Source organism: Suricata suricatta, chromosome 5, assembly GCF_006229205.1.
Source record: "Suricata suricatta isolate VVHF042 chromosome 5, meerkat_22Aug2017_6uvM2_HiC, whole genome shotgun sequence".
NCBI classification, from domain to species: domain Eukaryota; kingdom Metazoa; phylum Chordata; class Mammalia; order Carnivora; family Herpestidae; genus Suricata; species Suricata suricatta.
Window position 1 is genome coordinate 88477547 of NC_043704.1, and position 25521 is coordinate 88503067.

The 25521-nt window shown below is 36.6% G+C and overlaps 1 protein-coding gene across 6 annotated transcripts in view; it reads left to right on the plus strand.

The window, feature by feature from the left end:
• The window catches only part of TBL1XR1 (transducin beta like 1 X-linked receptor 1), a 176140-nt gene that overhangs the window by 144700 nt on the left and 5919 nt on the right, over positions 1-25521 (plus strand). For 5 of the 6 annotated variants that reach the window (XM_029939854.1, XM_029939855.1, XM_029939853.1 and 2 more), the window contains 11 exons: positions 1271-1416; positions 3861-4083; positions 4775-4907; positions 5260-5401; positions 8077-8140; positions 8240-8337; positions 9575-9635; positions 17478-17599; positions 17737-17811; positions 21420-21547; positions 22296-22461. In XM_029939854.1, coding sequence (XP_029795714.1) covers positions 1271-1416; positions 3861-4083; positions 4775-4907; positions 5260-5401; positions 8077-8140; positions 8240-8337; positions 9575-9635; positions 17478-17599; positions 17737-17811; positions 21420-21547; positions 22296-22461 — 1358 coding nt within the window. Of the gene's footprint in view, positions 1-1270; positions 1417-3860; positions 4084-4774; positions 4908-5259; positions 5402-8076; positions 8141-8239; positions 8338-9574; positions 9636-17477; positions 17600-17736; positions 17812-21419; positions 21552-22295; positions 22462-25521 lie in introns of those variants that run through there. The other variant, XM_029939857.1, reaches the window with a different exon arrangement.

Sequence of the window (25521 nt, forward strand, 5' to 3'; positions counted from 1 at the left end):
ATCTCTATGAGCTCAAATTAAGCTTAAAATGTGTTTAATAGTGATTTTGCCTCTGGGTAAAATTATGAGTTGAAGTCTTAAGTAACCTTTTTTCACTTCTCACTGTGGGTTGCAGGAATGGGAATGACTAGGTGTTCCAAAGAGGGAAGGAAGGAGCCAGGAGGAAAATTTTAGGTATACTTTGTCTACTGACCAATTAAAATAATTCCTAGCCACATGCTTTTTGTGAGTCCAGAGTATTTTATTTTAGACTGTTCATAAGTGCCACAAGAAGCCTAAAAGTGGAAGCACAAAATACAAAAAGACAGTGTAGGCACTAAAAAACTAGGCTCGGCTAGCAACAGTTAATTACATAGGTTAAATCAGTTTAAGACACAAGTAAGCTCATATTCATTTAGTTTACTTAGGATGAAAGTTTCTTAACATTTCATATAATGTAATTGTTTAAGATACATTCATGACAGTTGATGATGAGCTCTGATGGATGTTTTTAGAGTAACCACACTTGGGTCTGTCATTTTTCTAGAATTTTATCTTTGAGTTTAGACTTGACTTTCATAAAAAACAAGGTCAACATAAAGAGATTTTTATTACGTGTTTTGGGTTTAAGTATTTCAAATTAAATTTAGGATTTCTGATAGAAGCTGGATTTTTACTTGCTAACTTTGATTTCCTAAAGTTTTCATGTAGATGGGTTATTCTTAAGTGGCAAAGAATTGGTAAAGTTTTTTTGTACTTAACTCATGCGTACAGTGAGATTTAAGCATAAACTTATTTTCATTTTTTTATGTTAATTTTAGTTGGTTTTTTATTTCTGAAGTTAAAAAAACTGCAAAATGTTGGATTCATATGGTGTTTGACAATTTATATATAGAAATTTAATATACTACAAAAACATTAAATGTCACCTTAATTTATCTTGACCTAATTATTTTGAGGGAAGCATGATTTCCATAGACTTTCCCCCCCAACTTTAAAGTTAATGCAGTTATTTTTGAGAAAAATTATATATCATGGTTAAATTTTATATGCACTATAAATTTTAAATAGTATTTTATGTAATTAAAGCAAAAAGGAAAATATGTAAAAGTTAATATGTTTGGATTTTGGTACCTCTTTTGTGTAAAAACACATTTAACCTTAGCTAACAGTTTGGGATTTCAAATGGATAGATTATAATTTTGAAAGATTACAGAGGTCTTTCATTTGTGTCTTATAGCATGTTGCTACTGGGAGAATAAATTCTTATACCTTTTCCTTTTGCTTTTAGGATTTTCTCATTCAGCGTTTACCTTTGGTATAGAAAGCCATATCAGTCAGTCTAACATAAATGGTGCCCTCGTCCCACCTGCTGCATTGATTTCTATCATCCAGAAAGGTCTACAGTATGTAGAGGCAGAAGTTAGTATTAATGAGGTAAGGAGAAGGTATTTCATATACTAACGCTTAAATACGTCCTTAAATCTGGTATCTTGTTTGTTTATTCATCATCTGACTTTGGCTTCACCAGGTTGACAAAATTGAAGTGTGTTGTTCCTTACGTCACAGTCAGGTTAAACAGGCAAGGCATATTGGCTCCCAACTGTAAGAACCATCATCTCTGGTTTATTTCCCTTTCTATGGTTTCATAAGTAAATAGTAAGAAATAATTTTCTTCAAAGCAACAACATTTTGCTGTGGAATGCTGACACCATAATTGATGGTCTGAAGAATTATAAAACCTCAGGTTATTTGGTTATACCTGATTTTGGAAGGCAGTTTATAATTGGAGCCATGTTTTGATACTATTGCCTAAGGTCCATATATAGGTGGTTTAATTTAGGTGTCAGCCAGCTATGACCCATGAGCCAAGTGCTGCCTGCTTGCCTGTTTTTGGAAGTTTGATTGGAACACAGCCAGTCATTTAAAATATTGTCTTAACTACTTTTGTGATACATAATTGAATTGTTGTGACAGAGACCTTATGCTCTGCAAAGCCTAAGATATTTACTATTTGGTCTTTCACAGAAAAAGTCTGGAAATCCTGGTTTATCTGTCTAGCTGAACACTTTCACATACGATCAGGATTTATAATACATGGAGTTCTTCGTCATATTCTCGTATTTGCAGAGGTTGCTCCCCTTCCCTTTCATAAGTATTTTTAAAACCAGCATCCATGGTTTCTATATCAATATTCATTACTGTAATTATGTGGTATACTAATACTGACTTCATTATTTTTAAGTTTCCTAATCTGTATGACTGAAAGATCCACTAACACTAAATTGTGTCATTTTCTTTTCGTACTTTCCGTTCCAAAGTATCCTATATTGCACAGGATGATAAACAGTTTCCACCAGTGGCCAGAGATAAAGTCTCAATTTATCTGAAAAAGAAATGTTTTATAGGTTTTAATATGATACTCTACAATGTATCTTTGTTGGTATTAATACTTTTAAGTTACTTAAAATAAATTCTCCTACTCTTCAAATACTCCATTACAATTGACCGCTCAGAAAGACATGCGTGTTTTTGTAACTCCGAGTACCCCGTCACACCACTGTAGATTGTTGGCTAGTGCATATTCATCAGCTTAAGTGATTCAGGCCTTACATACGCATATTCCCAGCTAATTTGCCCAGTTTCTATTTCTGACTTATTCTGTGTCTCTTCTTGTGCCTGCTGGAGAACTTTTTTACTTATTTATTTATTTTTTTAATGTTTCTTTTTGAAAGAGAGGGAGCGCTAGTGGGGGTGGGGCAGGGAGAAAGACGGAGAGGATATGAAGTAGGCTCTGCGCAGAGAGCAGAGAGGCACATATGGGGTTCAGACTCATGAACCGTGAGATCATGACCTGAGCTGAGGTTGGATGCTCACCCCACTGAGCCAGGCGTTCCCAGTGCAGAACTTTTTATGAATTGTGAGTTACCTAATATCAATAAGAGGAGCTTTGGAAAATTATAGCAACTCCATAAAATTAAAAAGCGCCAGTCTCAGTTATATGATGGTACTTCTCCAATGTCCGTGCTCCTAAGACGACCCCAGAGAGCTTGGTAAAACATGGACTCCGGAGCCCTTCAGAGATTTTGTTTCTGTAGGTTGGAATCTACATTTACAGCAAGCTGCCTGGTGTGATGGTAGAGTTGTTCCTCGGATCACACTTTGAATAGCACCAGTTAAGAGATCTCAGTTGCCATTGATTAGCTCTGTGACTTCAACCAGTCTTTAAACCTTATTGTGCTTCCGTTTCAACATTAGTAAAACGAGATGATTATATGGCCGAATATCCGGTCTGTTTCTTGTTTAATATTTGAATCAAATCATAAGAAACTTCTGAGTCCAGCAAAACTATTTTAAAAGTTTTTAGTTTTAAAGATCCATTCTCCAGTGGCACCAAGTCTTTTACCATTGTGTGAACTATTTTATATTGGTCATTGCTTTTCACTAACAGATTTTTGGAATCTAATTAATAAACGTTTTATCATCTTAGCCTACTTTTTAGTATTCCTTTTAATATCTCAACTTTATCTGGTGACGTTTAACAGTATGAACTAGAAGTGCCTGGATGGCTCAGCTGGTTGAGCGTCCAGCTTCGGCTCAGGACATGACCTCACGGTTCGTGGGTTTGAGCTCCGCGTCGGGCTCTGTGCTGACAGCCCAGAGCCTGGAGCCTGCTTCAGATTCTGTGTCTCCCTCTCTCTGTGCCCTTCCCCTGCTCATACTGTCTCTGTCTCAAAAATAAATAAAAAACATTAAAAAAATTAAAAAAAAAGAAACCAGTATGAACTAGATGAGGAGGAAAATTAAACAGCTGTTTGTAGTTGCTTCACCCTAAATGTGTTCTCTTTCATATTTATTTTCTCATAATTTTCCAAATCCAGGATGGTACCTTGTTTGATGGTCGACCAATAGAGTCTCTGTCACTGATAGACGCCGTGATGCCTGATGTGGTACAGACAAGACAGCAGGCTTACAGAGATAAGCTTGCACAGCAACAAGCGGCAGCCGCCGCTGCGGCCACAGCTGCCACAAACCAACAGGGAGCTGCCAAAAACGGAGAAAACACAGCGAATGGCGAGGAGAACGGAGCACACACTATAGCAAGTGAGCTGAGATCAGAATTTAAAACAACTTCCCTTTCAGGAGAAGTATTTGGCTTTATGTGGATGTCTCATCTGTTAAACTGAAGTAACATCATCTGTTTCGTTTATGCCGACTTGTTTCCCTAACTTGTATCGCAATTCAGATTTCTATTCCTAAAGCTCCAGAAAGATAGATTTACTTTCATGGATTTTATTTTCTTTTTCAATATTTAGAAACCATTTTCTACTGTTAGGTAAGTTTTGTTGTGTGCATTTGATTTCTAAAGAAAATTTGTAATGCTAGTCTTTAACACACATGGTAAAGCTCTGACTTGGAGATATAAAAGCACCTCTCATGTTATATGAATGATATCAGCAACCCCTACTGGCAGAAACTCAGAATAGTGTTGGCACGGATTGTATTTGTTCAGACCCTTTTATCATTTTAGCCGTGTCCGGCTCTAACCTTGGTGCGGCCTTCCTCACCGCCCCTCCCCCACCCCAATCACACACCTTCGTCATGCTTAACTAAAGATAGGAATTTCTTTCTCCTGTGACAAGTGCTGTATAAGCATTTTCACCGTTATCTGACAGTTTAAAAAAAAGTTAACATATTATAAAGGAGGTATTTGCTGGTTAAGAATTATTTTTTCCCCCTCACGGTGTTGTAATATTATCTAACTGGCATTTTCCACTTGTTTCTCCTAACATAGATAATCATACTGATATGATGGAAGTGGACGGGGATGTTGAAATCCCCCCTAATAAAGCAGTTGTGTTACGGGGCCATGAATCGGAAGTTTTCATCTGTGCCTGGAACCCTGTTAGCGATCTCTTGGCATCAGGGTATGTTTCTCAAAGTGAAACTAAATGTATCTTTAAAAAAATATTGTACTGAACTATGGCACACTTTACAAAATCATTACTTACATTTCCAGGTTTTTGTTGCTGCTTTGTGGTCCTTTTGCCTTTGTAAATCTTTATTTCTTCATAAAGTAATCTTAAAAGTTTTAATTAAGCTTACTCCTTAAGAAGGTGCCCAGGGCCCCCAAAATGGAGACTAAGAAAAATACCGGAGATGGAAATCCCTGAGAGTCTAGTTTTTGTTTGTCTTATTATTCATAGTATATAAATATGCTGCTTGGATTCTGGTATACTTGAGAATATGAGGATTTAAAATCTGTTGCATACTTTATAGGTCTGGAGACTCAACAGCAAGAATATGGAATCTTAGTGAAAATAGCACTAGTGGCTCCACACAGTTAGTACTCAGACATTGTATACGAGAAGGAGGGCAAGATGTCCCAAGCAACAAGGATGTGACATCCCTAGATTGGAATGTGAGTATCATATATTAACCACGATGAATGTAGTTGCTAATATACCTAACCTCTCTGAACCTCAGACTAGTGGCAGGATTTGTCCATTTGTCCAGATTTTTTTGAATTTCACTAATAAGAACAACAGTCTAGGACTCCCCATTCTGAAGTGTGGTGTTAAAAAAAAACAGAGACTAGCCCTCCAGCAGTCAGACCTAGGTTCAGCTTGCAGTTCTTCAGTTTGTCTTTCAGGAGCTTTGTAAAACTGGTGGTTGCCCACTGTGTGCTTCCTTCCTTACATGTAAGGTACAAGTGTGATAATGGTACCTCCATAAATGAGCTAATAGATGAAAATCAACAATAGGCACATACTAAGTCCTTAACTACGAAGTCCTTTGCTGGACGGACGAGAAATTTACATTAAAAAAGCATGTTCTTGTTTTTCTCATTTGCTGTGAACTGATGAAAACCTGATAGCCTGCCTTTTAGAGGTCTTCACGTCACATCTAAGCTTTATTCAACTATAGTGGTCTTATGCTTCCAATTCTGTTGGTCATGTCACATCTTTCAGAGATAACTTGACTGCTCTGACTTATTTGAGCTCCTAGTTGATAAACTTCACCCTTTCATTTTCAAATACCTGATTAGCAGCTTCGTTTCATTCCCAAGATTAATTTGTGAAAAGTTAGCATTTTTACAGTTCTGTATATTTTCCTTTATTCCATGTTGCCTTTATTCCTTCCTTGTAACTCAGCCATTTTTTTTATTTACCTACCCTCCCAATTCTAAGAAGCATCTTAAACTCTTTCAGTATTACTAAGCTTTTAACAGAGTTCATGGTTCTTTCCTCAGCAGACGAAGACTGTTTCCTCCTCTGGCCTCTGTTTAACAACTTGTGTAGCTTTCCAAAGGATCTTCCAAATCCCATTCTAATGAATGAGATCTGTCTTTAAAAAGTTACTCCAGCTAAACTTTTCCGTTTCCTTGAAATTCTGCCAAAACTCATAGCTAGCCTTCTTTAGTGTTCTCTTCCAAAATTTCCAGCAATATATTTACCCGTTCCCTCCTATGAAGTTAACAATTATAAAAGCGAAAAGAGGTTTAGCATGTCACAGTATTGTTTGGTTGTAGGGTCGAGACTAAGAATTATCTTCTCAAATGGGGCCTTATTATTATATCTGTGGTCAGAGGCCATATCTCCTTGATATGCTGTGTGGTTCAGAGGCCATAGATTAACGAAATTCACAAGTCACACTGGGAAAGATGGTCTTTAAAGTATCTTTTCCTCCTGTAGTGGTCCATGAGCTCCGATGTGTGCGGACCGGTGGTTTAAAGGAGACTTCCCGTTGGGTGGGGCCTGGGGGGAGCTCTTGCCGTTGGCTCCAGCATGTTTCTTCCAGCTCAGAGCCAGAAAGCCAGTTCCTGGCAGGGCTGAGTCTACAGCCTCTAGAACCAGCATCTGTTTGTTTCTCCCTTAACTGTATGCAACATACCATTTGAGAAGTCTGAGAAGAGGTGATTCTGGTTTTCAATTCCCTTTTCAAAAGCCATCAAGAACGCAGTGAATAAGGCAGGCTTTCGTTCTGTGTCTTCAGTAGTGTTCACTAATCCCAGTAATAATCGTTTGCTTAATGCACTCTGTAACTTGCACTTCCGTAGATCTGTCCTGTTGTACCATTCATCAAGGTCAGACACAGCAAGGGAATATGAGATTAGAGAAATTGGTATGGATTTCTCCTTGTGGTAAAGTAGTTCCAGGCAACTGTACTCACTTCATTAACTATAAAGTCAGCCTATGCTCTTTTCTGGCTTTTTTTTTTGTTGTGTGTGTGTGTGTGTGTGTGTGTGTGTGTGTGTGTGTGTGTGTGTTTAATTTGTTAGGATTTAATACTGGGAAAGAATTAACAAAGGAAAGAAATATTCAGTGCTATTTATGTATCTGATCATCTGAAACAGCGGTATTGTTTGGCTCATACACGATACAAGCTTCATTCAGACAGTAAAAGATTTAGAAGACCGTCTAAAATTTTCTAATCATAACAAAATGTTTCAGCCGATTTTGCTTTTTACTCTGTCAAATCATTATGATATTAGGATTCTGATGTCTTTCCCAGTGCACCACCCTACTCCCATCTTTCATCATTAAGCATCTATGAGAATACTGTAGACCTTAGTATGCATAAGGGTAGTGATGGTCCTGCTCCAGAGTGCTTCCTGTCATTCTTGAGATTTGGATATAAGGCTCACAAGCTTACTAAATGCTGATTAAATACATACTAGCTTCACAGCAATAAAGGGTGTTTTGTAGGTGTTTGGTAGCATTTCCAAGTAGGCCAAAACAGAAATTTTGAAGCAGTGTGTGTCAAGGATCTGCTATTCCTAAGGTTTAAATATGAAATAGTATAATAATAATTAAATATCCTTTTTAGGGGCACCTGGGTGGCTCAGTCGATTAAGCGGCCAACTTCGGCTCAGGTCATGATCTCTGGTTCGTGGGTTCAAGCCCCGCATTGAGTTTTGTGCTGATAGTTCAGAGCCTGGAAGCTGTTTCAGATTCTGTGTCTCCCTCTCTTTCTGCCCCTCCCTTGTTTGCATTATCTCTCTCTGTCTCAAAAATAGATAAACGTTAAAAAAAAAATTTTAAATAAATGCCCTTTTTGGATTGTGTAATTGAAGGAAATGTGTTTCTCTGACAGAGTGAAGGTACACTCCTAGCAACTGGTTCATACGATGGATTTGCCAGAATATGGACTAAAGATGGTAAACGAAGCATTTTTCTTTTTATATGTTGTTGTTGATGTAAGTTTAAAGCTTGAAGTAATTTTAATGTTTTTTGTTTGTTTGTTCTTTTAATATTAGGTAACCTTGCTAGCACCTTGGGGCAGCATAAAGGCCCTATATTTGCATTAAAGTGGAATAAGAAAGGAAATTTTATCCTAAGTGCTGGAGTAGACAAGGTAAAAGAACATTAAACCAAGTTTTATAAAGATTAATGTGTTAAGATTAGAGTGTAAGTGAAAGTAATATTTTCTTCTGCTAATCATATAAACAATAAAACATATGTAGGAAATTCAGATGTGAATTTATGATGATAATAGAAATGCTCTTAGATTTTCTATCCACTCATTCCTGAATTTACTCATCAGAATGCCATTTATTTATTTATTGTTTAATCTTTGTGACCACTCCTCATTTTTGGTGGAATTTGCTAGAATAACGAATGTCACACCTCCGATAGTCTGCTTCCCCTTCTCCTGTTTCTAGTTTATCTCTGCTATGAAACTGGCTCCAGAGTGATTCCATGAGAAATCTTAGAGCCAGTCTGTTAGCTGAACTCCTGGTGTTTAATTGAAAATGTAAGAAATGCAGGATCTTTCCAGCTTTTTTCACCTAGCTAAGCAGGAAAATATGGATAGGTTGAAAATACAGCCTTCTCGCTTCCATTTTTTTACATCAGCCCCTTTACCACACCTCCCAAGGTGTGGATTAAGATTATTTTAATCCAGGAAAGTATATGCTCATAACTGAGTGAGTTGTCAGAAGTGGAAGTAGAAGAAAAAGGGGGAAGAAAAGTAAAGGAGGCCAGGAATAGGAAGGCAAAGCCCTGTTAATAACCATTGCCACTGTGGGATGCTTTACATCCCCAGAGTTCCAAACCTAGTAATGGGAGGGTGTTTAAAGGAGTTCTGAATATACCGATTCAGATTTATGTGTCATACTTGCGTATACTATACAAGACATTGTTGTAAATCTTGTCAAAATTCAAGCTGCCTTAATATATAAATATGAGCTTTAAAAATCTTAATATTGAGAATTGGCTGATGACTTTATTAACCAAGAATTTGCCTCTTAATAGCTAAAAAGCTAGACAAATTTTTATACTAAATACATTATTGCAGTTGAGTTTCTAAAGCAATTGTAATACAATGTCTGGTATTTTGTAGACAACTAATAATTACTTGAAGTTGAAAATGAAAAATCAGTGGGAAACTGAAACTACTTAAAAGTCATTCTATCCCCCACCCCGCACCAAAATGGAATATATCCTTGTACTATTGGGGATAAAGTAAATGTTGAAAATTAAATTCACTTTGACATTTTCTGTTGCTCTCACATAGGCATCTAATGCAGTCATCTGTCATGAACACCATTTGATGTTACTCTTAATATATTTTCCCTTTCTTTCAATCTCAGACTACAATTATTTGGGATGCACATACCGGTGAGGCCAAGCAGCAGTTTCCTTTTCATTCAGGTAAATCTTTGCAATTTCTGTGAGAACTGGCACTTTCTTCTGTTTTTCTAATTAAACTTATAAAAGCGTATAATTTATTTAAAATCTTGAAATATCAAATATCAATCTTGTTACTAGTCCTTTGAGGAGTTGATGTTCCATGACTTTCAGATTGTTAATTGTCGGGGGATCATCAGACGTTTTCTGTGAAATGTACCGTTAAAAAAGCATATTATTTAATGGTGAAAACATAGATTTTTTTAATCAGGCGGTCTAAGTTTGAATGGCAGGTCCACCCCCACTTAAGCTTTAAGACTGAGCAAGTCATTTAAACTTCCTGAGCCTCATTTTCTCTATAAATGAAGGATCATAGTTATACCTATTTGTTATGAGGATAAAATTAAATAATGTTTAGGAAAATAATGTATAAACTCATACAAATTGAGGTGTTGTCATTTCTCATTTTGGACTTGTTTCTAAATTAGTCCTGTGTATATGAAACTAAAAAAAAAATAGATTTTCCTAGCATTGTTGGAACTTTGGTGCTTTGGATGGATTTCTCTTTTAAAAAATAATTTGACACTTAAATACAGTAACTGTGAGCTGGCCTCTCCCCCGACCCCCACCAGCACTCTGTGCTCCTTCCTCCTCGGTCTGTAGCCACACACCAGGCAGACAACTTGATGGGTGGACACAGCGGGTAGTACCAGCTCTCCCTTGCTTTGTGCTTTTCCCAGGGAATTTCCTGATGATAATTCCTAACAAGATGCCTAATACTACAGTTGACCCTTGTTAACAACACAGCTCTGAACTGCGCAGGTCCACTTAACATACATGGGTTGTTTTTTTTTTTTTTTTTAACCCTCCAATAAATACAATTGCAATACTGTAAATTTATTTTCTTTATTGTTATTTTCTTAGCATTAGAGTATAAAATTCATACAACATACAAAACATGTTAATTGTTTTTATTAATTGGTAAGGCTTTTGGTCAACAATAGGCTATTAGTAGGTAAATTTTGGAAAAGTCAAAAGTTATATGAGGATTTTCAACTGCATGTGGAAGGGGTAGGTCAGGCCCCTAACCTGTGTGGTTCAAGGGTCCACTGTATTGGAACAGTAGTGTGTGTTACTGTTTTATTTGATTTAACTGCTTCTTTGATGATTTAGTTGTGATTGGGAAGAGTTTTGATTTGAAAGCCAAAATGAACTGGTTAATTTCAAGTCTTTGGTAACATCCTTTCACAAACAGCCAGTGGCACAGCATTACCTTTAAAATTAAAACAGCTTCTGACATTTTGCCTTTTTGTCTTTTCCATTTAGTGTGACTAAACAAGCAAAATAAGGCACAAAAAAGACTGTTCTGTAGTACCTGGGTAACATAATTTTGCAAACATCATTTTAAACAATTCAGCTTGATTAAAGCTTACTACATTTACAGATCAATTTTTGTTGACCCGTTTTACTTCCTTTTCACCTTTGTTTCTAGTCCTCATTCCAGAGAGATTTCTCTTAGGCCTCTGGCTCTTCCACCTAAAAGTTTCTCCTACCTCCTAAGAGTGATGAAAAGTTGAAATAAGTTAAGGGTTTGGTACTGTTAGTAGCTACTATGTCACCTAAACCACCTTTGTGTTAGACATGGTGCCCTTAGTATACAGGATTCTGTTTAGTCCTGGCTACAACCTGATGAGGTAGGTGGTATTGAAGTCATTTTACAAGTTAAATAGGCTTTTTACCCATGATATTCTTTCTTGTCACACATTTTATCTTTTTAAACAGCTTTATTGAAGTATAATTGTCATAAAATGAGCTATACATATTTAAATGTGCGATTGATAGGTTTTGATACATGCATATACCATTGAAACCATCATGGCACTTGAGGTAATGGACATAGCTGTTAGTTTCAGAAGTTTCCTCCTGCGCCTTTGTGATCTCTTCCCTCCATGCCCAGACACAGACACACATGGTCTTTCTTCACCATGTATTAGTTTACATTATGTAAATGGAATCACACTGTATGTATTCTTTTTTCATCTGGCTTCTTTCACTCTGTATAATTGTTTTTCATTCCCTTCAGTTGATGAGTGGGATCCTATTGTGTGGATATAGCACAGTTTATCTACTGTTGAAGCAAATTTGGGCTGTTGCCAGTTTTTTGGGCTACATACATAAAACCGCTATCAATATTGATATACAGGTCTTTATGTGGACTTGTGCTTTCATTGATCCCATGTAAATATCTAAGACTAGAAGAGCTAGATCATATGGGAGGTATATGTTTAACTATTTAGTAAACTGCTGAACTGTTTTTTCCAAAGTTTACGTGTTCCACACTGGTTTACATTTGTACTGAGGTGGACATTCTCGTCCCTCCGTGTCTTGCCGGCACTGGATAAGTGGTCAGTGTCATTAATTGAGCCACTCTAATTAGTGAGTATTGCTATTCCACTGTGGTTTAGTTTGCATTTCCTAATGACTAATGATGTTGAGCATCTTGTCATCTATTGTTTACCATCTGTAGCTCTTATTTGGTAAAGGTTCTCTTCAAATCTTTGGACCTTTAACTTGCTGTTTTCTTATTACTGAGTGTTGTGAGTTTTTTATTCTGGATACAAGTTTATCAGGTATTTCCAAATGCTGTCTTGGAGTCTGTGGCTTAATTTTGCGTTGTTTTAATAGTGTCCCTCTGCCAAATCTACTTCAAACCAGACTAACACCCCCCCCCAAAACAGTATCCCTCAAAAATCAGGAATTTTTAATGTTGGTGAATTTCATAAACTATTTATTTTCTTATGTATCATGCTTTCAGTGTCTAATTTACTTTCTTCTTGATGTGGAAGTTGAGGTCACTGATTTGAGACCTTTCTGCTTTTCTCATATGGATGTTTAGTGCTATAAATTTACTTCTAACTACTACTTAGTGACATCTGTTTGCATAGCTCTGTCTTTTCCAGTAATGTCCTATGAATTCCACCTGTCTTGGTCTCCCCAGATTCTCAGCTTTGTCTTCAGCTCAGGATTACACTGATCTCTGCATAGAGAGATTCCTCTTTCCTGTGGCCCCCCCCCCCCCCCCCCCCCAGTCTATAAGCTTGGGCAATTTTAAGAGTGGTGGCAGGTGTCCATCATCTCAGGAACCACTGTCTTTCATTTCCTGAAGTCTAGTGTCTTAAATCGTTGTTTCGTGTATTTTGTAAGTTTTATTGTCGTTTTAGGCAGAAGGTAAATTTGGTCCCTGTTACTTCATCTTAACTAGAAATAGAAGTCTAACATGCTTTTTAAGTTACCATATTTTAATTGCTGTGCTAAAGTTTCTCCTATATACACTCTTGCATAAAGCATAAATCATGATTACAGATGAGCTGCAGTAAGTGGCCATTTCATACCCATTAGTATGGCTATAAAAAGTCATAATGTTCATGAGGACGTGGAGAAATTAAGGCCCTTATACTTTGCTAGTAGGTTTGTAAAATGGTATAGTCACTGTGGAAAGCAGTATGACAGTTCCTCAAAAAGCTAAACATAGAATTACCATGTTATGATCCAGCAATTTTACACCTAGGTATATCTCAGAAGAATTGAAAGCAGGGACTTGAACAGATTCTTGTATGTCAGTGTTAACAAGAATCTGCAGTGGTATCCAAAAAGTTGAAACAACCCAGCCCCCAACAGATGAATGGGTACACAAAATGTGGTTTGTTCATAAAATGGGTTATTATTCAGCCATGAAAAGGAATGAAATTCTGAAACTACATTAGTGAACCTCACACATGTGCTCAGTGAAATAAAGCAGACACATAGAGGCAGGTTATATGATTCTACTTACAGTAAATATCTAGAACAGGCAAATCCATAGAGACAAAAAGTAAAAGATTAGAGGTTCTCAGGATTTGGGGGAGGGAGGAATATGGCGTTATTGCTTAATGGTTACAGAGTTTCTGTTTGGGATGGTGAAAAAGTTTTTGAAATAGTGGTGAAGGTTGCACAACCTTGTGAATGTAATTAATACCACTGATTATACACTTAATGAAATGGCAAATTTTGTTACGTATGACCACAGAATTTCAAAATTAATAATAAAATATACCAAAACCCATTGAATTGTACACTTTAAATGGATGAACTTTATGGTGTGTGCTTCTAAAAAATGCAGATGAGTAGTAAAAGCCTTTCTTTCCTTACTGCATAGGTTTGGGTCATTCATTACCTTTTTAAATTGTAAAGGATGGAGGGGGGTAACAGAAATATACCAAATTGCAGAACCCAAAAATTTGAATCTTAGCTCCAAGATTTTAAGGGATTGTGTAACCCTAGTCAAATTAACTTTTCTTTGTCTCTTTTATCATGTATGAGACCAGTATTAGCACACACACCTCTCACATGTCACTTACAGGAAAATGCATTTTATTAGCAATGCATTTCTCTCTTTTTAAAATTTCATTATTAATTTCTATACCCAACTGGGTGCTCAAACTCACAACTCCGAGATCAAGTGTTGATCATACTCCTCTGACGGAGCCAGCCAGGTGCCCAGTAGAGATGCATTTCTATACTAAAGAATTGGCATTACCTAGACTCATTTTAGGAGTAAATACAAAGTAAAGAGCTATGTGTTCTTAGATTATACCCAATTTTGTAACCATTGTATTTTATGAGCTGGCATATCATGAAGCATAAATCCTACAACTCATAGAGCAGCTTCCCCCAGTTACCTTCACCTTGCCATACCGTTTGTTTTTGTTTTGTTCTGAACCTAATTCTCTACTTACTTGAATGCCACTTCTTATTTTCTTAGCCTCCTATCTCCTGTGTTGCTCTGCATCGAATTAACATCCTGGTGCATCTTGACAGATAGCATTCTTCATAGCATTTTCTTTTAATGTTTTTAATTTGTTTTTGAGAGACAGAGACAGTGCGAGCAGGGGAGGGTCAGAGAGAAAGAGAGAGACAGAATCCAAAGACAGGCTCCAGGCTCTGAGTTGTCAGCACAAAGCCCTATGCAGGGCTCAAGCCCACAAACTGTGAGATCATGACCTGAGCCTAAGTCAGATACTAAACCAACTGAGCCACCCAAGTGCTCCTCTTCATAGAATTTTAGTATACTTTCAATTGTTTTCTAAGTTGATTAGATTTTTTGGGCCTTTTCCCCCTTACCACTTAACATTAGAACAAATTACTTATCAAAGAAGCAGTTAAAATTATTTTTCAAATGATACCTTCTGTAATAATATTTAGTGTCAGAAAGTGTAGCAGGTACTGAGTCAGATTCCAGACATGAAAACAGAATCTAAACCAGGTGGTCCAAGAAGGGGAATTTAACACGAGGTAATAGTTGTTAAAGGTATTGGAAGAGTCAAAAACAGGAATATGTGGTAACCGAGAGTGTAACAACTGCAGAAAACCTAAGACGATAGAGAAGGCAGGATCTCACTTGACTGTGGTCTCTTGACAGTGTCTTCCACTGTATGAACCCATCTGGAAACCGGTAGGCACAGGAGCCTGGGCTATGTAATTTGCAATAGTCCACCCTCTTCATGTAGAGTATAGCAGAACAGAGTGTGTCAGGAATGGCCCTGAGAGTAAGCAGATAACCAACAAGACAGTCATCCAGATGCTCTAAGATGATGTGATGCATACAGACAGCAGCAGAGCTCATACGTAGTGATCAAAGTTGGCCTATATTTTTATTTGCTGGCTGATTTAAGTTTGATTCTCCTGGAAGCAGACCATGAGCCAAGGATTTGAGTGATTTAAGGAAACACTCTCAGGACAAACAAGTGAGGAATTCTAGAGAACAGGATGGGAAAACAGGAGGGAACCAAGGAAGAGGGGAATATTTTCTGGGTAAGAGGGCCTGGCCTTAGCCTAATCCAGGCTGGGCTTCAAATTGTTTATTACACCTTGGAGTTTTCTCATCTTGAACCATATACTAGATTTTTGAATCTCCCTCTCTCTCCAAACCAACTACATACCACCAGCCATTGGGCACTGGCCATCTTGGGGAGTGGGGGGATGGAGATAGCAGGAGAACAAGGCGGTTCTCTAAAGAAGTTTGCCACTGGGGACTCACAACACCTAAACGTGCTGAAGCTAGGAATTGGACACATAGTTTGGGTAAAGAGGGTGTGCAAGGGAGGGAGACAGTAGACACCTGTCTAGTCAGGTTGCCTTATGACGGTAATAGAATACAACCCTGCACTTCACTCTGCTCACCAGTGCTAAAATTATGTGCGACTTGGTTGTTGTTTTTAATCTGGCAGGAATGTTCATAATTTGAAATTTTTGTACAAAAGGTGAATTTATATTCGTATTTTTATATACCCACTATATTTTTCATAAGGTTGCTTTGGAAGAGGATTAAATATGGTAATTCCATATAAGGTCAGATTCCATACCCCTTCCATAGCAAGTTTAATTCTTCTTCCTTTATGCTCTTCCCTTCCATAGTTGTAAGCTCTTACACATGACACATTCCTTGGTTTATCAGTCTAACAGCGCTCGATACCTATTTATAATATGCTTAATATAAAAATAGCAATTTACTATTATAGATAGATACAATGAGGAAATGTTTTTTTCCCACATAGATACTAGTTCTGACCTACTTTATTAAATACATTACATCTCTAATAATGGGGCTACATAGCTTAACTTCAACTTTCCTGTTTTTCTCCATGTCTCTTAAGTGCTTGCTTGAAATGGCAAACTTGTTCTGTGAAGAGCAAAAAAGGAACTTTTTTAGGTTTACAAGCAGTAGAATCTCTGTTGGAGCCAGTTGAGTCTGCCCTTGTAGTGCAGAGCAGCCATAGGTAATAAGTAACCAAATGAACTTAGGTAGGTTTTAATAAAATTCTATAAGAACACTAAAATCTGAGTTTTGTATGATTTTTATTTATAGGTCTTCTTTTGATCATGTGTCACCTTTTAATCCCTACCCCTAACCAACTGAAATGTAAAATCTAGTCTTAGTTAATGGGTCATAGTGTGTCCTTACTGCTCTAAATCCATTGTTTTTTGTGCGGTCCTATTGCTTACCCCAGTTAGTTGCTATCATTACCTTAATTTGCATCTCTGAGTATAGAGAACCTTTGCACCTTGGAGCAGGGGGAAATGAATGAATCTCCAATCACATCAGAACTAAAATAAGTATTAATAGCTGGCCAGCTTTGGGGCATCTGAGATTTTAAATTCAGTGATATACATTTTAAGCAGCATTTGACAAGAATCACTTAAAAGAAAATGTTTTGGCAATTATGTACAATATTCCACTTATCAGTTGAGTGGATAATGGAAATTGAAATTATTCAGTATAACATTTGTCTAACTTGTAATTTACAAAGTACTTTTCACACACATTGTCTCACTTGATTCTCACAGTTTCCTTGTATACTAAGTTTAAAAGGCTTTATATCCATTTTTCAGATGAGGAAAATAGCATGAAAGCTTAAGTGACTTGCTTAGAGTCCAATGATTAGGGATTGGCAGAACTTGTCCAGTGAATACTCAAGAGAATTTTAGAAATAAAAGGAAGTAATAACTACATTTAATTTTTTGCTATTGAGATTTCAAGAATCCAGTGCTAATGATTTATAGAGCAAGCTCTCAGGAATCCTGTAATGGTTACCCGGTCAGTGTACTTTCTGTTAGGCTGTGTCTCACACAGAGACAACTAAACTGAAATTTATTAATATTTACAGTATTTAGATACCATACTTTTTAAAAATAATAAGACTTTTCATTATAAAGTGAAATGTTTAAGTTCCTTTTAGCATGCTTCATGTCCAACCATGTTTAAAAGTAAAGCTCCTAGGTTTCAGTGCTTGTGGAATAAATGCAAACCTAGCCCTTTTTCCTCTTCAGCACCAGCGTTGGATGTTGACTGGCAGAGCAACAACACCTTTGCTTCTTGTAGTACAGATATGTGCATTCATGTCTGCAAACTGGGACAAGACAGACCTATTAAAACATTCCAGGGACACACGGTGAGTAACCATTTTTCCCCCTTTAAAGTGATTATGGTGAATAATATTACAGAGCAGTTTTGAAATACATATGTTTAATATCCAAAGAGCTATCAAGTCTATAAAATGAAAATACGAATATTTACTGTTACTTTTAGAATGAAGTAAATGCTATCAAATGGGACCCAACTGGCAATCTTCTGGCCTCCTGTTCTGATGACATGACTCTGAAGGTAATTCGGGTGGTGGGGAGAAATGCACTGGGCGGGCCATGCAGCTGACTGCTCTGGTCATGGGGAGATTGTTAAAGATGTCTCTCTTACCGTTCATTAAATGCTTAAGCCTGGGTCAGGACTTACTCTTCTTTTTAATAGTTAATCATTGTGTTTTATATTTTATTTTGTGAAGTGCTTCAAGTGTTTAAATACAGCATATAAATTCTATTTAAAGTGTGTGGGGGCGCTTGGGTGGCTCAGTGGATTAAGCATCCCACTCTTGTTTTCGGCTCGGTCATGATCTCACATTTGTGAGATTGAGCCCAGAGTAGGGCTGATCAGTGTGGAGCCTGCTTGGGACTCTCTTTCTCACTCCCCCCTCTCTACCCCCCCCCCCCACGTGTTCTCTCAAAATAAACATTTAAAACAATAAACGAATGTGTGATAGGGATTGTGATCCTAAGAAACATGTTGTCTTAAATTGTCTTTACTACTGTAAGGTCATATTGGTGCAATTAAAGTTTATTTGCAAATGAAAAAAATTGACTAACAAGTAACAAAGATCTTTGTAGCATTTGTGTATTTTACCGAAATTCTTTGAATTATGTTGATTTGATTTTGCTGTGGTGTAAATGCATATCATCCTTGCTGGGAAACTGATGTATAGCGGAGAATTGCTTGGTTGGTAAGTGAGCCTAGTTGACAATGCCAACATCTGCAGCGTGACACGAATTTATGTTTTTCTTGTCAATGTGACTAAAAGCAAAACTAACACCTTGTACCTATGCACAGTCACATTTAGAGAAAAAAAAAGCGTTTTGAGATAAAGAACAACCTAATACTAATCTCCAGTATTAATGAAGCTTTGAGCCCTTTCCTGCAAAATACTAACTCTTATGAAAATAAATTTATCCTTAACTTTGTAATGCCAATGACTACAGGCGTGATGACCCTTACAGATGGGCTAATCATGAGGGGAAACTGCTTTTCCGCCCCTCCTGTGAACAGATTAAATGTAACCTTGGTAACCTGGTGGGTTTTTTCGTTAAATACCTGCTGTGTTTTTAGTTATACAGTTTTTCTCAAGCCTGGACTCCCTTGCAAACATTGCTAGTAAAAAGGCTTTTCTTAATAGCTTTGGCTAATGATTTATAGAGCAAGCTCTCAGGAATCCTGTAATGGTTACCCGGTCAGTGTACTTTCTGTTAGGCTGTGTCTCACACAGAGACAACTAAACTGAAATTTATTGATATTTACGGTATTTAGATACCATACTTTTGGCATTTGGCACAGAAGTGGGCATGAAAGAAGACCAGAGGCTGGAGAGCCTACTGAGTTGCATTTAGAGAGATGAGTTTGGACTAGAAAGTGTTGGAGAGGTGTCCTAACAATAACAAAACGTCAGAATTTTAAAGGAGAAACAAGGTGGATCAATAAACCTTGTTAGAAGATCATGCAGAGTCTGAACAGTGATTTGAGCCATGCAGATGGAGGTGGTAGGTAGGCCTGATGCTCAGAGGAGACCTCTAACCTTGATATAAAAATTAGGAAAATTTCAGCAGATGGGTGGTCATACAAATCCACAGACGTGGAGGAAGCTGCGTAGGTAGAAAGTATATAGTAAGAAAAGAGGAAAACCTTAAAAACAAAGTCTTAACTCCAATAATTACCTACTCAAGAAGGATGAGCCTCCAGAAGGAAATGAAGGAATGCCCCAAATGGAAAGAGACTGTTTAGAGAAGAATGCTTCAAGGGAGGTGTGATGGATGAGCATGGTTAACAGGAACAGTGCCATTGAAAGGTCAAATAAAATTGGGTTTTAAAACATTTGTGGAGTTTATTTACATGAAGGAAGTAATAAATGTCTAGAATACAAAGACATGTATGATTTTGCTTCATTATCTCTTACTAGTTACATGGGAGACATGTGAAGTGTACCTAATTTTTGTATTTTGTTGTTATTGGCAGTTGGGTTTGGGGTGTGTGTGTTTGGCATGATTTCCCCCATGCCTTTATTGAATGATTTTGCCAAAAATACTCTGAGTGTAGGTTTCTCTTAATTTTTGCTCAGTGACTTTTATATACATGTATGTTTTCAAATCGAGAAGGCCTTGTTCTCTACTCACCATTTTAACTTTATTGCTTTGTTACTTTTCATGGTTTATTCCATAGAAGTCCTTTTCTAAACAAATTTTAGTATGGTACGAAAACTGGAGGTTTTTTTTAACATTTTTAAGCGTACAGTACAGAATTGTTCTCTTAGGCATAGTATTGTGCAGCAGGTCTGTAGAACTGAAATCTTTCGCTTGTTAGTTAGCTGTCCTTTCCCCTTAGCTTCTAGCAACCACCATTTTTTCTTTGCTTCTGTGAGTCTGACTTTTTTAGGTACCTTGTGTAAATGGAATCACGCAGTATTTGTCCTTATTCATCCATATTGTTGCATATTTCGGGATTTCCTCTTTTTTTTTTTTCTTAAGGCTGAGTAACTAACTCTCCATTGTATGTATACACCACTTTTTATTTATCCATCCATTGATAGATACGTAAGGTTGTTTCCTTTAGCTTGGCTTTTTAATGCTGCAGTGAGCAGGGAGTGCAGATGTGTTTTGACATCCCGATTTCAGTTCTTTTGGATAAATACCCAGAGGTAGGGTTGCTGGATCATACGGTAGATCTATTTTGATTTTTTTTTGAGGAATCACCATATTTTTTTTCATAGTGGCCATAACAGTTTGTATTCCCACCAACAGTGTAATGAGGGGGTCTCATTACTCCACATCCATGATAATTTATTACCTTTTTTTATTTTATGAGAGCCATCCTAACAGATGTGAAATGGCACCTCATTATAGTTTTGATACACACTTCCCTTATGGCTAGTGACATTGAATATCTTTCTATATACCTATTGGCCATTTGTATATCTTAGAAGAAATGTCTATTCAAGTTATTTCCCCATTTTTAAATTGGATTGTTAGGAATTTTACTGTTGAGTTGTAGGAGTCCTTTATATTTTTTTCAAAATTAACCCTTTATTAGATATGTGGTTTGCCTATATTTTTTCCATTCTGTCAGTTTCCTTTTTACTTTATTGTTTCCTTTGTTGCACAGAAGCTTTTTAATTTTGTATTTTCATTTGGCTTTTTGTTTTTGTTGCTTGTGCTTTGGTGTCATACATGAATTGTATTATATTCAAGTTCTGTTTGCCCTCTTCTGTTATAACACATTTTCTGATTCTAAATTCTGAGAGGAATTTATAATGTAGATCTTTTATTTAGAGAACAGTGTTAAAACTAATGCCTTAAAATTTTTAGGATCATTGTCCAAGGAACTTACTGAATGTTGAAGTTTATACAATCTGAAGTTCTCAAGTTAATCTTTAGAACTACAGTTAATTCATTCTTGAAACCTCACAATAGTGAACATTTGGAAAGGACTTTAAGCTAATTTGTCATTTTTAAAAGAGTGGTAAATATATTCTACATTTTAATTTCTTTCCAAATATTCCCTTGAGCTCTCGTCATTGTTCTGGTTACACTACTTTATATTTTGGATTGGCAAAGTAGTATTGTAAATGTACCCTTTGTATGGGAAAATGTAATTGTACATTTTTCTTTTTTATTTAGATATGGAGTATGAAACAAGACAATTGTGTCCATGATTTGCAAGCACATAATAAAGAAATTTATACTATCAAATGGAGTCCAACAGGGCCAGGGACAAATAATCCAAATGCCAACCTTATGTTAGCAAGGTAATATTTCTGTTTTACTCCTCCTTTTTTGAGTCTGCCACAAAAAAAAAAAAGCTTCTAATACATATGACAAAGTTAGGAAAGAATTAATGAAATGGGAATGTATCCTGCAAGGGATAATTTTTTGATGGGAACCTCTAAACCCATAGTTTTATTCTTATTTCAGGCCATAATGGATTTTAATATCTGGAGTTATCAAATATTTACTGATGATAATCAAGTATTGATTAAAACCCAAGTAATTGAGGTATAGTGCAATAATGTTTCTTCAGCATAAAAAAAAAGATAAAATTAAATATAGTCAATACATTGTTCAGAACCATGGGTCAATCAATATAAAAGAATTATTTAAAGAGGAAGAGGGAGAAAAGGAAAAAATTAGTAAGAAAAAGCACTTGTCTGGTTCAGTCAGTTAGTTCAGGTCTTGATCTCAGGGTTATGGGTTCAAGCACCACATTGACCTCCACAGTGAGCATGGAGCGTACGTTAAGAAAAAAGGGGGGGTTGGGGGAAAGGCATATGGTGAATTTAGCTCATTTTGTTTTGCGTTTAGGGACTTGGAGATGCCCTTAAGCTGCCTCTTCTACTGTTCCAGCTTTGCTTCCAGATACTTTCTTCCTAACAGTCCAATCTGGTTTAGTAAGGAATTTGTATCTAGCTACTAGGAATGACTGAATATTCTAGATTGTGGGTAGGACTTTGGTATATTTCATTGTTTTTAAAGTCGTTTTATTTCCTCCTTTGTCAGTGCATCCTTCGATTCTACTGTTAGATTATGGGACGTAGACCGAGGAATTTGCATCCATACTTTGACAAAACACCAAGAGCCTGTGTACAGTGTGGCTTTTAGTCCTGATGGCAGGTACCTGGCAAGCGGTTCCTTTGACAAATGTGTGCACATCTGGAACACACAGGTATGCCTCCGTTTTTGACATCATCACATGGTTTCATAGGTATAACAAGCATTTGCCTATAGAAATACTCTTCTTTCTTTTGGTTGTAATTCCTTTGATGACAGTAGTTCAATTCTTAAAGTACTTTTTTTGAATATAAAGATGAAGACTGAAACCAATTGAAGTTATTTTATGTTTTCCTGATGTAGAACAGAATTTGGAAATAAATTTAGATTGTATTATTTTTTCCTCAACATTTTTGCAGACATAAAATGTGAGAGTTCAAGATACATGTTTACATAAGTGATGTAATTTCTTTATTTTTATGATATTGTAAAATGTTTTATTTTTGAGAGACCATATGCATGTGCGGGTGGGGGGATCTCAAGGATCCAGAGCAGTTTCCACACTGACAGCAGAGAGCCAGTTGTGGGGCTCGAACTCACCAACTGCGGGGCTCAAACTCACCAACTGTGAGATCACGACCTGAGCTGAAGTCCAGTGCTTAACTAACTGAACTACCCAGGCACTCTAATTTCTTTATTCTCTAAAAGAATTGTCTTTGAAGGAACAACGCACAAGCAGTTAACAAAATGTACAAGGACATTTGTGACTCTCTTCCCACCCTTTCACCCTCTTCCCCATCAATCAGTGATCAGCTCTTACATGGTCAGACCACACTGATAATAAATTATTGTGGGCTGTAACTCTTCGTGTAGCTGATCATCATAGTTGGTCAGACTATTTTTGCATAAATCATCAATTTCAAGTATCATTTTGATTAAATTATACATTAAAATGGTCCCCTTGAAACACTAAAAAGGTATGCACTGTGAAGTCTTGCTCCCATTTTCTCCTTAATCCCCTATAAGTAACTTCCTGAATTTGTTTGGGAATAAAAGTATTAAGATTCTTTCATTTTTATACTCTCACTATTTTATTTTTTCATTTAGGTTTTTAAGTCCTTTGGAGCTGATTTATACATGTATGATGTGAGGTAGAAATCTAACTTAATAGCTAATGCAGTGCCAGTTGTCTCAGCACTGTGTATCCCTTTGCTGTTTGATAGTGCCATTTCTTTGATATACCAAGTTCCTACTGTGGTTTGTTTATAGATGCTCTAGTACTCCATTAATAGACATTTGTATTTTTATATACCTGCATCATTAACATACTTATAATAAGTAATTTTATGAATCTCCCCTTATTAAATTTATCCCCTTCATTAAAGTTTTATAATTTCTTTATGAAGATCTTTTAACTTATTCTGAAGTGTCTTATGGATACTATTGTTAACCATGAATGGCATCTTTTTAAAAATATATTCCTTTTACTTACTGGTAGTTGCTTGTGTTTGGAACATTATGAATTTTTGGCATATTGAGACTGAATTCATCCACCTCTCTGAGCTCTCTTATTAGTTTTAATAGTTTCTATTTCCCCTTGGTATTTGCTTCAAGTTAGTCTTTTTTTGTGATTGAATAGCAGAGGCTTTCTAAAAGTAATATATAGATAATTTGCCTGTTGTGTACATTTTCAGTCATTTATTTGTTATGAGAAAATCAGTTTAAATGAAATTTGGGTATGGAAGTATAAGATTCTGATGGAAGATACTGATAGGTTCTTAGGGGCATTTGAGCAGCTGTCCATACTATTTAGCTGTATCACAACTACATATCAAAAAATGTCATTTTATTTTTTCTTTTTAGTTTGAAAATAGTAAAATGCATCTAGGCAGTTTTAGTGCAGAAGAAAGTTATCCTTTTGTCATATATAAATCTAGTTTTTATTTCTTTCCTCACTTGGATTATCATCCATATGATCTGTTACCTCAGCATTTCACAGATAAATAATTAAGGTCTGGTCTGGACATATATACAGATTTGAGTAGTGCTAATGACCCATTGGCCTTTGTGAATATTCTAGCTCTAGCTTTTTGACAGTGATGTTTTGGTTCAATTATAGCTTAATCTGAGCTTAGAAATTAGGAAGTGCTTTTGAAAGAAAGCTGGATTTCTTTTGACCCCCAGATTTACTGCCCTATAGGTTTAACGTTCTGTTCATCAAAAGATTTTAGATTTTGTTGATGCCACTCCTTTCTCCTAATTAGCCATGGAAGTAATCTCAAGATTTACTATGCTTACACTTGTTCATTAATCTTTTAAATTTTGAAAACCTTTAGGTGGAGGTAAAAACAACAGTGGGCCTCCCAGTGTGGTCAGCTGTGGTAGTACACCTTTGGGTGTTGCAGTACCAGCAGACTGACTTTGAAAAGGAAAGCAAAGGAAAACTGACTCTAGCTCAATGCTTAAGTTCGGATTGGCTGTCTGAGAAGGTGTTTACAGCACATGCCTTGCTGCCATGTCATTTTTATTTAGATCTGCTCCCTCTAGTTTGACCTTTTCTGGTTGTCATAAAGCTGAGAGATCCTTTCCTGCTTTGTCAGGACAGAACACCAGAAGCATATTTTTCATTGTTTTTCAGTTTTTTATGGCAGAACCTTTCTTCTTGCCTTGGTTAATGACTGGTTTCCTAGGGGAATAGATTTTTTTTTATGGAGGTTTAAATATTCATGGGGGCGGCTGCATGATTTTGGTTTCTTTTTTTTTCTCTTGAATTTCTAGCCTCTTTTAGGAGTAATGCACGTGTATTCCTTAGCTTCTTTTATATCTCCCCTAGTTTAGGGGCTACTCAGTACACGAGGAGTAACTAACAGACTTACACTGCAATTGTCTTTACCAGCTTGTTGTACTTTCTCTTCGGGATGTTTTGTCAAAGAAATTCTGACTTAATTTTGTCTCTCTACATGTTGGCCAGACTCTTGCATCCTTCAACAGCAACAACAATTTATTTTAAGCCATACGTTGAATGTTTACTTCTAGCTATTAACTGTGTCAAAGAGGCCAAAGATACCTTAGCTAAGAATGGTTATCAATACTAGAGAAACTGAATGTGTGTGTGTGTGTGTGTGTGTGTATGTATGAGATGTGTGATGTGTTGAGAGCAGGCAAGTGTTACCTTTTTATAGAAAGATCCTCATAATCACATTTCTAGTGTGTCAAAGCTTGTATTTATTTTGGA